Source organism: Trichinella spiralis, assembly GCF_000181795.1.
Source record: "Trichinella spiralis strain ISS 195 chromosome Unknown Scfld6, whole genome shotgun sequence".
Lineage (NCBI taxonomy): Eukaryota > Metazoa > Nematoda > Enoplea > Trichinellida > Trichinellidae > Trichinella > Trichinella spiralis.
The window spans coordinates 3568884-3584912 of NW_003526945.1; the positions used below are offsets into that span (position 1 = coordinate 3568884).

A 16029-nucleotide genomic window follows, 5' to 3' on the forward strand; every position below is an offset into this window, starting at 1 on the left:
AAAGTATTAACTTCTTTTATTTTTGACTCATTTGATATTTTCTTCTACTACAATTTATTTTATCATGTTTTATTTCAAAGAACTAAAATAATCTTACCAAAAACGTTTCATTATAAATTCTTCTATTGCATTGATTTATTTAGTTATCATAAAAAAAACTCTTACGATTCTTAAGACAATTTTTTTTCTTTACACAACAGAATATGCTGGAATATCAACTTACAAACAAGTGATTACGCAATAATACTATTTTTATAATAAACAAATATTACACTATGTTCTGAGTTTCTAATAAATCATTTATAATGTAATAATTCTGGCATTCATGTATCATTAAATCCAAAATAAAATCTTAATATTTTGGTGTGGTTTAATATCATAGCAATGAGAGCGATGCCACAAAGTAAGCAAAGCGTATATTTAATTCTGAAAATACAATTGCAAACTTTTGTGAAACAAAGCAATATGTTTAATTGTAAAAGTTGCTGTTGCACTGATGATATTAAAATCAATAAAATTGAATTGCAGCGCCATTTATTGTTTGTCTTGTGACGTATGTCATTAATTTGCATTTCTTTACTTGTCCTATTTAGATAGCATGAGCATTTCAATAAATAAAGCAAACGATGCTAGCAATTCCAATCAGAAAGAAAATAATTCGGCAAAAGTAAATTGGGGTAGAATATTTTCATATTTACCGTATTTTGTATTGACTTATTTCAGCTTCTTGGTTGTTTGGAGCCAGATGATGAACAGTTTGAACAAAAGCCTGTCGACTTGCTGCGGCAAGAATTGGATAGTTCAGCATCGGCTTTGGATGCTATAAGACGTCACTTATTAACCAGTTTAAAAAGCATCGATTGGGCGATGTTAGCTTCAACCCCGTAAATTAGGAAAGCATTTCTTTTAATAAAATAAATACTAGAGTATTTTTTCTGCAATAGTTTGGAAAATGCCAACAACAACGACGGGACATCTAAATCGAAAAACCATGTTCATTTTGATGATAATGTGATCAATGTAGATTTAGAATATTCTTTTGATGGTACAATTGAGAGTACCACATCGTCAGTTGGAGAGGAGCAAAGTGAGTTTTATCAAATTTTTTAGATATTAATCGTTGAATAGGTTGAATAAATTTTATTAAAATTTTGAGGCTTATCTCAAGAATGGATATCAGCCGAATGTCTTCTTGCCGAGCGCTTTGACAATGAACTAGATTTATTAACTCGACTTCACCTGGCATTTTCTCACGCTCTTTCCCGACCTGAACTGAAGCAAGCCGGGGCATTGATTCGTTCTTGTCGTTGGTTGATGGCTGAATTTTGTGAGCCGCAAACTTCAAAATTGCCCAATCGAATGATCACAGCAGTGGAATTGCGTGACCATTTGAATACGTTGTCTTCAGGCTTTTTGACAGCAATATCCAAAGGATGTTGGTCCAAAGGAGCGGGATTTGGTCAAGAAAAGTTGAAACCGAACTCTGGAACTACTTCAGCTGCAAAGCTGCCGGCGGTTCAATGTAAACAAGCCGAAGAAGCAATGAATAGATTGCTTCGAGGCGAGATACTTGGCGGAAGAGAAAGCGATGAAGAAGAGCCTTGTGAAAATGCATGCAGCTTTTTTAGAAGTCAGTTGAGCAGCATCGGACATTGTGTGGCAGCGATGTGCGAAGCGTGGAGTGCGATAGAAGCTTGCCTTTGTCCTGATGATTTGAAATATCTTTTTGAACTCATCCGTGATCTTCGTAATTTGTACTTGTATTACAATACACTGGCAGAACAAATTACCCACAATCAGAGGGTGGAGATGACTTGCGAACTGAGGTGCAATTTTTTCCACCGCTTCAGCGAAGAACTGACCTGGCCGGCACAACGATGCTGGAACAAGCTGTTGGAACTGCTTCCTGTGGATGTTGGTGAACAGCTTACGAGTGGTGTCTTTTCTGAATTTGAAAAAAAATTAATCAAAGTTACATCGGATGTTGGATCATTTACCGAAGCAAAAAATCTCATATTGCCGCTTCTTCGATTTGTCGAGGCGCCCAATCGTTTGGAGCTGTTGTCCAGGGCAAAACGCTTGTTGCAATTGGTGGATGAGCGCAAGAGCCGTTTATTGTCAGAAATTTGCTTTTTGTCCACAGCTGACGCAAATGGATCTTCAGAAACAATTTATTTGGAACCGAATCCGTTGAAATCACTCCAACGAGTCGGCACTAATTTGCAGCACGTTTTGCGTCTTTGCTGCGGTTCGTCCGTTTCTTCGGAACGGATCAAACTTGCAACCGAATCATCAGTAGATGGACTTTTGGAAATCTTTGCAACCAAAAGTGGTCTCGATGTTGAACAGCTTACAAATTGGCATAAAATGCCAATTCGCTTAGCTTTCATCCGTGGTACAGTACTCTGCTTGCACCAGTGGATTGCTGATGAAGCGAGATCTGTGTTGAAAGATTTGCCGAGATCGAACAGCCAAGCGGCGTATGAATCGTTGTGCTTGACTCCGACAAGATGCTTTTTTGCTTCTGCAATTTTTGGACACGTCACTAAACTGATGGCTGCAGTTATATCCGTCAAATTCGGTTTTCCATACAATTTGATCACTGATTCAGAAGTGAGTATTTCATTTGATACGTGCTCCGTGTAAAAGAATCGAATTTTCAATTAACATCACCCAACAAATTATTGTCAAATATTTTAAAATAATTACAAATGGAATTTATTTAGGATAAAAATAATGAAATTTATTATTTGAAGAAAATTGTTGCTGAGCAGAAACAAATTTTAGCAATGAAAGAAGCTCAACGTTCTGATTTGGAAAAACAGTTGAAAAAATTGAAAGTAAATCTACACTTATCATTGTATGAATGCGTTTAATATTACTTTTATCATTTGAATAATTTTTAGGATTTAAATGAGAAAAATATTGAAACGGTAATGAATGCGGCAACTGAACTCGTCAAAGAGAACACAAAGAATTACGAATGCAAACTGAAAGCATTAAAAATTGAGCATGAACAAGCATTCATTGAAGAACGCACTGCGACAAGTCGAGGTGATGCATTCTGTTTAAAAAAATTAAGCTTTGTTATGTTGTAAAATTGTGAAATTTTACTTTTACTTAAAGCCATCGAAGTGCTGAAGCAACAGTTCGATGTCCAGCTCAGAGAACGTTTGAAAAGATGTCGCATTGACAGTTCAGATACGGAAACGAACAACATTCAAACGAAGTATTACGATTTGAAAATTTAAATTTGTAAAAGTATTTTAAATCATAATCAATTGCTTCATCTTTTTCAAACATTTAAAAATCAATAAGTCTACAATAATTAAAATATTATGCTTGTGATTTCAGTTCATTACGTCTATTTTAAAAATTACAGTAATATTGGTTGGTGTTGTTCAATATAGGGAATTTACCAACCTGTTGGACCACTTTGCAAAATTATCGTTGGAGTATAATAAAATTCTGATTGAGAAAACGGCACTAGAACAGCAGCTGTACAGTTGTGGTGTGCAAAAAATGTAATATTCTATTTTTGAAAATTATTCATATTGTCAAAATCTTTGATTTTGAAACAAAAAATTGATCATTTATCCTTCTGAATATTCATTTCATTTAATCATTGCATTTTAAGCAAAACTAATAGCAGCAATAATGGCAGCGATGGAATCCAGCTTGAACTGATTAAAGAAGTATGCTAGCTGTTGTTATTTTATGCTCCATTTTGTAAATTTTCTTTGATTGAGGATTGTGATGAACAAATGGACCGCTTTAGTGGAACAAAAAGCAAAAATAATGCAACTAAAAAAACCACCACCTCCAGTGCGTTGCTGGTTGAGAAATTGTTGATTCATTGCGATAAATTATCAATTTCATTTCAGAAATCCTACAATATGATGAACCAAAGTGGAAAAATGACGCGCATCTGTGCAACGGATACGTAAAACTTTCGTAAGAAATAAAGCAGTTGGTTAAAATGACGAAATGCACACGTCTTATATTTCAGGAATGAAAATTAAAATAGCCGAGCATCTCTAAAAACTTTCTGCTCAAGAAGCATCTATTCATCTCTTAGTAATAAAAATGTAATGCCAATGATTTTTGTCAAAGATTTTATAATAGTTTTTGAATGTCATTTTTTGTTTTAAACTTTCCGTTGAGTTGATTTCACTGAGATATTAATATCAATGTCAAACTAGCTGCCGTTTATGTGAATACTGTTTGAAATTATATAAATATTTATTTATGTTATTTATTCATAAAGTATACGTTTAATTTTGAATTATTTCATGTTGCTGATTTTCAAATTTCAATTATTGATTTTATACTTTAAAATGACAATTTCTATTGAATTATAATCAAGTCAACACTGCAAAACATTTGTTTTATCGTTTGAAATGGCACAAGTTCGAGCAGAAATTATAAAATCAGATGCTTGAATGCAATTGCATTTATGATATGCATTTTGCATGATTAATTCATCTAATAAAAAATGAAGCATTCAAGTGTACCATTATTTAATATGCTTATTATATTTTTGCAACGATTGAATACTTTAAACATTCTTGATGATCAGGTTTACTGTACATGTTTTCATCGAAGAAATGAAGAACGTTTTCAGTGCTGTGCAGTGAATAGTTGCCGTTAAATATGAATTTAGTGGAATCCATTCGTTTATACATTGCAGAAATGATACGAATAACTGGTCCTGGAATGAAAGTGCTAGTAATGGATAAGGAAACAGTATGGCAATATTTTCTGTATTTATTATTTACAATATATTTGTCAAATAAATAGCTGGATGTAGTTGAATTTATTGAATAAGTTGCAAAATTTATAATAAAATAATGTTTTATTGTGAAATTTAAATTTTTATACCAAAATAAATACATTTGGTGAGGAAGAACTGCGATGTTTATTAATGAAAAAATTAATCGAAGTGAACGCTTCACTTAATGTTGTACTTTCCATGTAGCTGTAGCATCAGTTGTTCGTGTATCATTGAAATGATCAATAAGTAAACTTGATGTGGAGTTGTTTTGTAATTCAATTTAAATTTTATATATGTTTTTGAGACGGAATCTGCAAATTATTGTCAGTTTCTGTTTGCTTGGTGCAATTTGCTGCTTCGAGTGTAAAATTCATTACCGCAGTTGGGCAGTAATTGCTTTGATGTGTTTGCTTGCTGTTAAATAATACGTCGAATGAATGGATGATTGAATGAATTATTGATCGTTGAGAAGTTATTATTCTTTTCCAGACAGGAATTGTCTCTTGTGCATACGCTCAGTCTGAAGTGATGCAAAAAGAAGTGTATTTATTTGAACGGATCGACACCACAGTTCCGCGAGATCCAATCAAATATTTGAAATGCATCGTATTTGTTAGACCGACTCCGGAAAATATAGAGTTGCTTGTTCGTGAGTTGCAGAATCCAAGCTATAATCAGTATTACTTTTGTAAGTCATGTTATCAATTGCATGATTGAGTATTTTGAAATTGTCGTTGTTGTTCAATTCAGATTTTTCCAACGTCATCAGCAAAAGTGAGGTTAAACAACTTGCAGAAGCGGACGAGTTCGAAGTTGTGCGTGAAGTGCAGGTAAATGAGAACAACTTGCATACAAAGTTAATCATTTTTATCTATACTGTCATACTATTGATTTTTTTTTGCAATTTGATTTTCAGGTATGATTTATCATATTAAGTAGTTAAATAAATATTAATTTTATTTGTTTGTTTTTTGTTTAGGAATTTTATGCCGATTTTGTAGCGTTGGGTTCTCATCTGTTTTCGTTGAACTTATTTCCTGCTTATCATTGCTTGGATTGGTCACCGAACGCATTGAAGCGTACAATACAAGGTATATCGTCGGTTATTTTAGCCCTGAAAAAACCTGTTACTATACGCTACCAAGCTTCGTCTGATATGACAAAGAAACTTGCCGACAATCTCAAAGTAAGCTTTTTTCATTCATGTGTTCTAGATGTAAAGAAAGAAAATGTGGATTATGTTTTATTTTAGTCCTTGATGGCTAAAGAATCTGCATTGTTCAATATAGCTGGTAGTAGTTCAGATCATTGTGCGTTGTTGTTAATTTTGGATCGACGATTCGATGCCATTACGCCTTTATTGAATCAAGCAAGTTTTACTGAATTATTTTCGTGGTCAATTGGAAATTCTTGATTGCTTGTATTATTGTTTGAACTGTGCATATTTTGTTGTTTTTACTTATTATAGTGGACATATCAAGCAATGGTACATGAATTGTTTGGTATAAAAAATAATCGTGTTAGCATGGAAGGCGTTTCTGGGGTTCGACCGGAGATGCGAGAATTGTTATTAAATCCATTGCAGGATGCGTTTTACGCCAAAGTGATTATTTATTATGTTGTTTTTGTCAAAAGAGACGGGGCTATTTATTATTTGCGAGCAAGTAAATGTTTTCATTTTAGAACATGTATTCCAACTTTGGTGAAATAGGCCAGAGAATCAAAGAGATGATGGATGAATTTCAGAAGAAAGCACAAACGCATCAAAAGCTTGAATCTATAGCCGATTTGAAAGCATTTGTGGAACAGTATCCGCAATTCAAAAAGATGTCCGGTGCTGTTGCCAAACATGTGACGTTGGTGAGCGAGTTGAGCCGATTGGTTTCAGAATACAATTTGCTAGAAATATCTGAATTAGAACAACATCTTGCCTGTTACGAAGAGCACACCAATTCGTTGAAGGTATATGTCACCATTGATTTTAATAGCATTAATAATTTGTTGTTAATTTTTGGAAATACGTTAAAATTTTAAGAACATTCGACGTATGTTGAATCACGAAAAGACATCCGATCTTGACGCGACTAGATTGGTTATGCTTTACGCTTTACGCTTCGAATCTCATCCCAATAACGACATACGTGGATTGGTGAATCAGCTTCGTAAACGAGGTCTTCCGGAGAAATACTATCACGCTATTTATGATGTTGTGGAATTTGGCGGTGCTAAAATGTGTGGCATTGAAACATCTTCTGAATTGGATCCAATCAGAATTACTAAAAAGCTCATCAAAGATTTGAAGGTGGCTGAATTTTATAGTGATTTGTCGAACTGACGAGATTTTTATTTGATAACAAAGTTCATTCAGGGCGTTGAGAACATTTACACTCAGCACAGGCCTTTGCTTAGCGAAATATTGAACGAATTGTCCAAGAATCGTCTCAAAGAATCCGTCTTTCCGTACGCTTCTGGTTGCAGTCCACTTGCGAGGTGCTTATTATTATTAGTATTTAAATTCAGTTAATAATTTATTTTTCTGCTTTGGATTATTGATTGAATAACATTGTATTTTTTTATTTTCTTTATTCCAGAGTTCACGAAGTGATCGTATTCATTGCTGGCGGTGTCACTTATGAAGAATCTCTTGCTGTGAATACTTTCAATCAGACTGGTTTGATGAAAGTGATTATAGGTGGTACTACAGTTCACAGCGGACGAAGGTTGGACATTTTGTCTTATTTTGTTTATTTGTTTGTTTTTTTTTAATTTATTGCTTACAGTTTTATCGATGAAGTTATTAATGCTACACAAGGCGTGATTCGAAGCGGAGCCGGATCCAGCAAATTGCACTTGTAAAATGGTAGCAATTCTCCACTGAACATCGTCGCACCCCCTGTCCTGCGATGTTGTGTTCATCTTATTTTGCATGAAAACACGAAAGCCAACAAAATGAAACAATTTTGCTATTTTGTTTTTTTTGTTTCAATTTTTTTGAATTGGCATTTCGCGTTTTAATTGCAATTTTTGTGAAAAATTGTGCGCCATATTTGCAAATGCAGAAGCAGTACTGTTGTTCTTTGGCGTGGTTTTATAAAAATAAAAGTAAAAATCAGCCCTATTCTTCATTTTTGGGCATGTATTCAAAAATAGCCCCAAGTAGAGGAAGACGATGCAATTTGTTTTTTCCCATTTTATTGAATACTGTTTAAAATTCTTTTCTTTTTCAAATATCAGTGATGTTATGCTGATGTGCATTTGGCAATTGGATGGATGAATCGATTGAAATGCTTGGAGAATTATTTTTTAATTACTTAGATTGGCATTTGAATAATTCATTTTCGTGTGATTGAAGCAGAGAGGAGAGAAAAAAGCTGTATGCGGCCGGATGTGATGCAATTAATTTCTGATGAAATTGACCGTTGTTTGCAAAAGGCGAACAATCGGCTTCAGCCGCGGCAGGAGTGACTTTTTTGCTGATACTGTCGTAGAAGAAAAAAAATATATCACTCTTGCAGTTGCATGTTAACAACGCTTGGCCTGTTGTCATTGGAAATGACGAGCAACAGAAAGCATGCAATATAAGTTAGTGCAGTTGAGTGTTGTTGAAATGGAATATCAAGATGTCACATTTTTCTTTGTTTCATAAAACAAGCGAAAAATGCATGCGCATAGCTGTTTCGGTGCTTAATTTGTACTGGATGTTTACAGTTGTATTGCTTACAATGCTGACAGTAAGAGATCTGAGCGAAATGCTTTTTCACTATGCAAGAATATTATTTATCGAGTAAAATTCAATCTTTATTGTGCATTATGATTTCATAAAGTACAGCAGCAGGTCAATGCATGCTTCAATGATAGATATTTAAGCTTAATTAGAAAAGGTTACACAATGCTAATTTTAACGTAACCAGTTGAAATAATTACGTGACATATTGAAATGAATTTAAGAACTTGCATATTGTGTAGTTCATTTAAATATTTAATTGTATCGTGACAAAGCTGTTGCAGGTTGAATGGTAATTATAGAATAGAATGAATATATTTGAAATAAGTTTGGTTGGTTTAGTTTGTTTGCAAAAGTTTTTGCAAACCGTTCAGCGCATAAAATTGAATTAAAATTGGAAAAATGACGAATGATATTTCCACATGCATAGAAAAAAAGCAAAAGCGAAGAAACTATGGTTACAGAACTGACCAATCAGCTTGGAACAAGTCTGGGGATTTTGCTTTTGAAACTCGGTTGAAATAGACGGAAAAGCTATCGATTTCTCATCGAAGTTCACTGGCACATTGACGAAGCGGTGGTGCTTCTTGTTAGCTGCTTGTAAGGCAACAAACACTGTTGCAAACGACAAACACTTCGTACTCTTGACAAGAAATTCCTTTTACACTAACTAACTAACTAACTAATCAAGCAACTTTTATTTTTACAATTGCCAAATCGTTGAAAATGTTCATCACAATACGACTTTGTTTTGTGATGTCGACATTTGTAATTTTATTCAGCTGGGCGTTGCCCATCCACGAATTACAAAGTGCTGGCAACTCATTTGTATCCGGTGAGTAGTAAATAGGGTGGGGAGTTCAAATTTTATTGCTTTTCTCTACACGTACACGTACAGATGATGATCAACGTGTTTGGATAATTGTTCTGTTCAATCTGACTAGTGATCAGTTGAATTTTTTTCCAAATCAATCAACAACTTATTAACTTGATTGCTTTTGATAAACTGTTCACAATTTCATTTGCATATGAATATGGATGCAAATTATCCTCCAACATCCTCTGATTATCGAAGCAATCTCTTGTAATTCGTAATTCCAATAATAGTGATTTCTTTTTCCAAAATGCTAAATTAAATGAATGCAATTTCATTTTCATAATATTGATAAAATTGAATCAAAGCAATTTATTTATTTAAACAAATTCCCATTTTTCAAGATAATATATTTCCGTTGGATTTTTCCTATAAAACGCCTATCACTGACATTTTTTATCTTGCCAATAAATAAATAAGCTTGCAACTTGCAGCAAGTGCAAATAAATTATATGCATATATATTTTTTTTGAATTCCAATATACTTGAACAAATTCCATTTAATATGAATATATATTTCAATAGCATGAGATGAAGTTGCGTTTGCTTGGAAAAAAACTGGAGGCTTCGTTGGTCGTGTTTTCACCCCACAGCTAGTTGATTAAGTTTCGGTCAATTTGCTTTGACCTATCCGGAAAGCGTAAACCAATGCTGATCAATCTGATTTTAATGCTTCTTCATTGGTTCGAAAAGAACATTTAAATAATTTCATCACTCCGCTTTTTCTTTTTTATGGCAAATTTGGAATATTACACGTTGAAATATTATTTTGAAAGCTATCAATTTGCAGAAGAAATCATGCACAAAAAAAGTCAACGATTATCAGTTACGTAACTAAGCAAATGAACAAGCGTGACATCATTGTAATCATACATATGAACAGAGTCATTTTGCCCCGATTACGTGGCTGTTAACTGACAATTATTTTCTTTGAACGATATTTAAAAATTATTCAAGTCGAGTATTTACCATAATAAATGAAATTATCCGACCCTTTTGACGATCATCATTATCCAGACATTGATCTCCAGGAAGTAGGAGAAAAAAACACATGAGCCAAAGAAAAATGACAAAATGCTAAAAGAATGCTAAATTACGGAAAATGCTATGGAGAATTTCTTTTTTTTTCCTGTTTCAAATGTGATCGCAATAGTTGAGCTTAACGTTGACATGAAAATTGACAATTTGTTTGTCTTTGCATTAGGCAGCTAAATTAGCCTTCGCTCAATCAGAATGCGCGATTATCAGTAGCAATAGCAAAATTCGAAATTTGCATGGTCACCGTTAATTTCTGATGATTGATTGAAATTGAAAAATGAAGTATGTGGAGGAATATTTTGCAATTCCATTTGTGAGCTGGACAACAAACTTGTGCTTTCATTCATTATTAAAATGTATTTCATTAAATTCAACCAGCATACTATCTCATCTGCAGGCAAAGTTACTAATGAACTCTGTCTGTTTTTTTTATTTAATAAACAAGTTTGGATAAGTTGGATGCGATGCTTGTTCAACGTAATTACGTTTTTAATATTCTCAATAATCCATCAATATAGAACAAACAGCTATTTCACTTTTAGTTAATTATCATTTAAGCCAATCGCATTTAAGAACACAAGTGTCGTAATTTTTATCTCTACATTTGATCAAAATTGACCTTATGTTATAAGCCATGAGTATTATTTATCAACAATAATTCCCTCTCTGCTCGTCCGTGAAGATATGATTTTTGCATTTGTGATTCGTCGTCTACTTTATGTCCTATTATTGATTCCATTAAACTATAATTATTCCCTGGGATTTGATTCGATCTGATTTTTTCCAACTCGATTTTCTAACATGACGGATTTCTTGCAGCAACGGATGGTCCAGCAATGGCCCATGGTGACCATTTACCATTCTCTAAATATCAAGTAGGTATTTTGTGCTTTGAACAAAAAGATTTAACGGAAAAGTGCATATTTAGAAAAAGCACAAGTCATCGTTGCAAAAGCATCCTGATGCCCTGAATATTGTAAAAGGTTTGTTTGTTTTCTTCTGCGGTCTGTTGTTGCTGTTGTTGTTGACCGCTTAGCTTATGTTAAGGCTCTCAAGTGAATCCAGTGAAGAAAGTTACTTTCCAACAGCGACGCAGTAAAGTCTCCACAAATGACAAAAGTTTGAAAAGACAACAGGGACATTCTACTAGGGCGAAAAGATCCGCATATGGACCGATGCTACCGGAATATACAGCTCGATGGAGTCGTCCATTGCGCAGACTGTCCGACGCAGATCTTTATTATTTATATCACGCACTTGAACAGCTTCAGCGTTTAGCACAAGAACAGATGTCGGATGCGAAATTGGACTTTAATAATAATTACTACATGCAGTGGACTGATCCGGAGAGTAATTATTATTCATTTGCCGAAGAATTCACAAATGAAGAACCTGTTGAAGAGCTGGATGATGCGGATGCTGATTTTGATTTAATAGATGATAAACCGATTATTTTGACGCGACGTAATAATTTACAAGCGCCATATCATCAAATAATTCCATACGAAATTCCTGTGGCTTATTCAGACGTCATTTCTTTTGAAGATCTATTGCAACATCTAGACGAAGCTGAACTGGATCGTCAAATTTATGCATTAATTAATCAGCTTAATGAGCAAAACGCGGAATATCACAAATGATCAGAATATCTACTCCGTGAACATCGATTTCTATTTCAGTCTGCTAAAGTTACCAGTAAATTTATCGACCGAACTGATTTTGTCTGGTCTTTGATTTTGTCTCTTGCCGTTAAAATATGTATGCTGAAGTATATTTAAAAAAGGAAAGAAATAATAATTATTATAATAATGAAGTGTCTGCTTGTGTTGTTGACTTCCACGCTAGACTGGCGCTCGCTTAGCCGATTTTCGAAAGGATTAGACCAATCCATTTGGGCATCTATATTTGACAATTCAAATCAATATTACACAGCCAATTTGCATTGTTTGAGAATAAAAATGATGCAAACATCTCAAAGGAACGGCTAATAATTCTCCGTGGCGTGCAGTAAATTTGAGCATAATTTCAAATTTTCACATTTGAAACAGTTCGTCACTTTCATGCGCATAAACAATGTGTTGAAGTTATACACCAGGGGCAAAATAATTGCATGGCATTCAAATAAACAGGCGAAATAAATATTCATGTATTTTTTTACTTTGATATTTAAACAAAATCTGAACTAACATTAAACTGACTACATTTACATTTTTGACAATTTAAATGTAGCACTTTTTAAAATGAATGTAAATGTTGCTTATTTAACAATGTGTTCCAAGCGAAACTGCGACATTTTTATTTGCTTATCTATTTTTGATTTTTGATAAAAAAATGTTGCTCCGTTGAATGCAGAAAAATGCCATTTTCTTACTGAATGTTTTTGCTATCAACAAAATGATTTCATTTGAAATGTATTCACAAACTTTAACAAAACGTACGACATTATATTTATTGCAAAAATTGATTCGATTATCAAAAATTAATAATAATTCTGCGAAAAGATATACATAGAATGTTTAAATTCATAATAGATCAATTGATCATTTGATGGTATTCAAAAATATTCCAAACATACAGAATAATCATCATGACTATACTAAAACATACATAAAAATAGTTGAAAAGTTTTTGTTGGTTCAGCTGTTCACCATCTTACAGTAATATGTTTTTCATTAACAACAGCAATCATTTAAAGCAATTAACAACATATGTAGAATAAAACTTTATAAATACTGTTGAATAAATAAAATAAATAAAAGTAAAATATAACTTATATTGCGTATACTAACAACGATAGTATATTCAACGAAACTGGCTTTATTGTCGATCTTTTACAAACTACTTTTCCCCATCAATTTTGTAGAATAAAATAATAACAACATAAAAATATCGTCTGAAATTATAAAAATAATTTTTAAAAATTATTTACTTTTAGTAATACATCTCCTACTGTCAATGATCAGTTACAGTTATAATAGTTGCCATGCATCTCATTTTTATGAAAAAAATATGCTTGATTTCATCTATATTTGTCCAGATTGAATGACATGCATTAATGTGAGTTTCATTATTTTAAAGATATTTTAAATTGAAAGAAAGGCTTTCTGATTAAGCATTAAGTGCAACAAGGCGTTCACCGCATATCGATATTTAACGTTATCATTGTTGTTGAATTAGGTAATACGGTTTTTCATTTGGTAGGTTATTTCAGTTTGCAGCTTTTATGTTGTCTTTTCTACTGAAATAAGCAGCGGTCATATTTTATTCTCGTAGCGTTAAATGAAATTTTTTATTCATGCAAGGCGATATTTAATTATGAGTATATCATTCAGTTTGAAACACTTAAGGCTATATCATTTTAACGGAACTTTGATAATTAATGTTTTGTTCTGTTTACTTTATACGCTTTTTTAAAGTTGTAATTTTTCAGATTTAAACACAAAATGTTTATTTGAAAATGTTCGTTAACTGTGACTGTTTTTTTTAAATACACGTAAGAGTTACGTTTTTTATAAACTGCTTGAAAATGTACTAGTGAAGTCGTTTAAAACAAAAGTTTTCCTCCACGATTATATTTTTGTAAGCAAGGCATTAAATTAACATAAGTTGTTCCTTGTTTTATATATTTTGTGGTTTTTATCGTTATTTTTTGACAAATTCGAAGCTGAGGCAATATTATACGTAGATACTTACAGTATGTATTTTGATTTTCAGGTAAATGTTTTTTGCATTTACAGTATTAGTTTAAAATATGTAATGTTTACTGGTAGAGTTTAAAGATTGCGATTTTGCATTTTTTTAATGTGAGAATATTTTAGGAAGAAAACGGCTGATTCCTTAAAGTCAGAGTGAGATGGATATAACTGAAAAAGATTTTGAACGAATTAATAGCTCGAAGCTGTATGCACCGTTGAAAGAGCAAGGTTTGCACTCTTTTGTTTTCGATCCAATATATGACATCAGATTTTTTGGCATTGAAAAGTTGCATCCATTTGATGCAGGCAAGTGGGGCAGGGTTTACAATAAGCTGGTGAAACGAGGCTACATCAACGAGCAGCATATATGCCGCCCGCGAGAGGCCCAGTATGATGATCTTCTTATTGTCCACAGCAAATCATATTTGTCCACTTTACACTGGAATGTACTCATAGCTCGGATAATGGAAGTACCATTGTTGATCTTCTTCCCGGCTTGTGTGATTGATCGAAAAGTTTTAAAAAGTTTTCGTTATCAAACCGGTGGTACTGTGTTGGCAGTTCGACTGGCAATAGAATGCGGAGCAGCGGTCAATCTTGGTGGCGGATTTCACCATTGCAGCTCAAAATCTGGTGGTGGATTTTGTCCTTATGCAGATATAACGTTGGCGATAAAATTTTTATTCGCGCAACGTCTTGTTGAAAAAGTTATGATTGTGGATTTAGATGCGCATCAAGGTAATGGACATGAGCGAGATTTTCTCACAAGTACCGACAACGTTTATATATTAGACATGTATAATTGTGATATTTATCCGCGTGATGTGAAGGCGAAGAAAGCAATACGAAAGGCTGTGGAAATTAAAAGTCAAACATCTGATCAACGTTATTTTAGTTTGTTGAAAAAAGCACTTGATGAAGCAGTTTTGGAATTTCAACCTCAACTTGTCTTATACAATGCAGGAACTGATTCGTTAACTAATGATCCTCTTGGAAATTTAGATCTTTCGCCGACGGCAATTTTGCAACGAGACGAATTGATTTTCAAAACATTTCGCAAAAGCAATCCTGCTGTACCGATTGCAATGGTTTTCAGTGGAGGTTATCAAAGAAATAGTGCTGAGGTAATTGCAAACTCACTTGGGAATTTGATTGACAAAGGTTACATTAATGTTATTTAATGTTTCTTCTTAAAATTTTATATTGTTACTTTTTGCATGCTGTGCAAATCTGAAATGCATTTAACGATGCTCGATCATGGTGATATTGTTTTAATAAATTCATGAAATATCATTTCGATAATAGAAATATTTTTAAACATTTCATTCATATATGCATTTCAGCTTGTGTATTTTTCATTTGTTATCATTTTTTAGTAAGTAGTATTGCGAACAATTGTAGATTAAAACAGTTTTTACTTGCGATTATAAACACATTCGGTTTTCAAGAGCTTATGCATATTTACAACAAGCCATATGTTAAACACCATCAGTTATGTACATTTAGCATTGTGAAAATTCAAATTGCTCGTATGCTTCACAAACTTGGCACCAGATGTGCATTAAAAAAAAGTTTACAGTTTTCGAATTCTCAAGACAAATTAAAAAAACAGGCCAAATTACGACGAACAGGTAATCAAGTTACTAGCATTCCACCTATGAGAAATTCACCTTCATCAGCGGTCATCATTTGACCAATACGAATTCGACGCTTTCTGTTTCTCAGTCTGCATCCAACGTAAACTAGCACAATCCCGGCCATCGCTATGCCGGTTCCAAGCAACAGAGCTGCAACTTTCATTTTATAATCCAATATTTTTGAAGCTTGAAGTGGTCGTGCAGTGATTGTCAGAATGCTATGCTTTGTCGTATTTGAAACATTCGAAATATCTTGCGACCTTTCATTCGGTTTTAAAGTTGCTGTT

The 16029-nt window shown here is 33.3% G+C and overlaps 3 protein-coding genes across 3 annotated transcripts; all 3 read left to right on the top strand.

Moving 5' to 3' along the window:
• Positions 1–598: 598 nt before the first annotated feature.
• Positions 599–7630, top strand: Tsp_08612 (Sec1 family protein). Its single transcript, XM_003373838.1, has 16 exons — positions 599–667; positions 724–884; positions 945–1087; positions 1157–2613; positions 2907–3054; positions 3383–3511; positions 3885–3954; positions 5079–5163; positions 5264–5462; positions 5525–5604; positions 5754–5960; positions 6458–6736; positions 6810–7076; positions 7143–7264; positions 7366–7494; positions 7555–7630. Exons 1-16 carry the CDS (start codon positions 599–601, stop codon positions 7628–7630), a joined length of 3621 nt encoding a protein of 1206 aa, XP_003373886.1.
• Positions 7631–11211: 3581 nt separating this feature from the next.
• Positions 11212–12050, top strand: Tsp_08613 (conserved hypothetical protein). Its single transcript, XM_003373839.1, has 3 exons — positions 11212–11256; positions 11339–11393; positions 11458–12050. The coding sequence occupies exons 1-3, from the start codon at positions 11212–11214 to the stop codon at positions 12048–12050; spliced, it is 693 nt and encodes a 230-aa protein (XP_003373887.1).
• A 2213-nt stretch (positions 12051–14263) lies between these two features.
• Tsp_08614 (histone deacetylase 2) lies at positions 14264–15798 on the top strand. The gene is made up of 2 exons (XM_003373840.1): positions 14264–15229; positions 15685–15798. The coding sequence occupies exons 1-2, from the start codon at positions 14264–14266 to the stop codon at positions 15796–15798; spliced, it is 1080 nt and encodes a 359-aa protein (XP_003373888.1).
• The last annotated feature ends 231 nt before the right edge of the window (positions 15799–16029 follow it).

Excerpts from the sequence above, each read along its gene's own strand:
- Tsp_08612 (XM_003373838.1), top strand. The coding sequence starts at position 599 with ATGAGCATTTCAATAAATAAAGCAAACGATGCTAGCAATTCCAATCAG. Across the intron at positions 668-723 it reads AAGAAAATAATTCGGCAAAA|CTTCTTGGTTGTTTGGAGCC; the intron begins GTAAATTGGGGT and ends GACTTATTTCAG. Across the intron at positions 2,614-2,906 it reads ATTTGATCACTGATTCAGAA|GATTTAAATGAGAAAAATAT; the intron begins GTGAGTATTTCA and ends AATAATTTTTAG.
- Tsp_08613 (XM_003373839.1), top strand. The coding sequence starts at position 11,212 with ATGACGGATTTCTTGCAGCAACGGATGGTCCAGCAATGGCCCATG. Across the intron at positions 11,257-11,338 it reads TGGTCCAGCAATGGCCCATG|AAAAAGCACAAGTCATCGTT; the intron begins GTGACCATTTAC and ends GTGCATATTTAG. Across the intron at positions 11,394-11,457 it reads TGCCCTGAATATTGTAAAAG|GCTCTCAAGTGAATCCAGTG; the intron begins GTTTGTTTGTTT and ends GCTTATGTTAAG.
- Tsp_08614 (XM_003373840.1), top strand. The coding sequence starts at position 14,264 with ATGGATATAACTGAAAAAGATTTTGAACGAATTAATAGCTCGAAGCTG. Across the intron at positions 15,230-15,684 it reads ATCAAAGAAATAGTGCTGAG|TTTTCGAATTCTCAAGACAA; the intron begins GTAATTGCAAAC and ends AAAAGTTTACAG.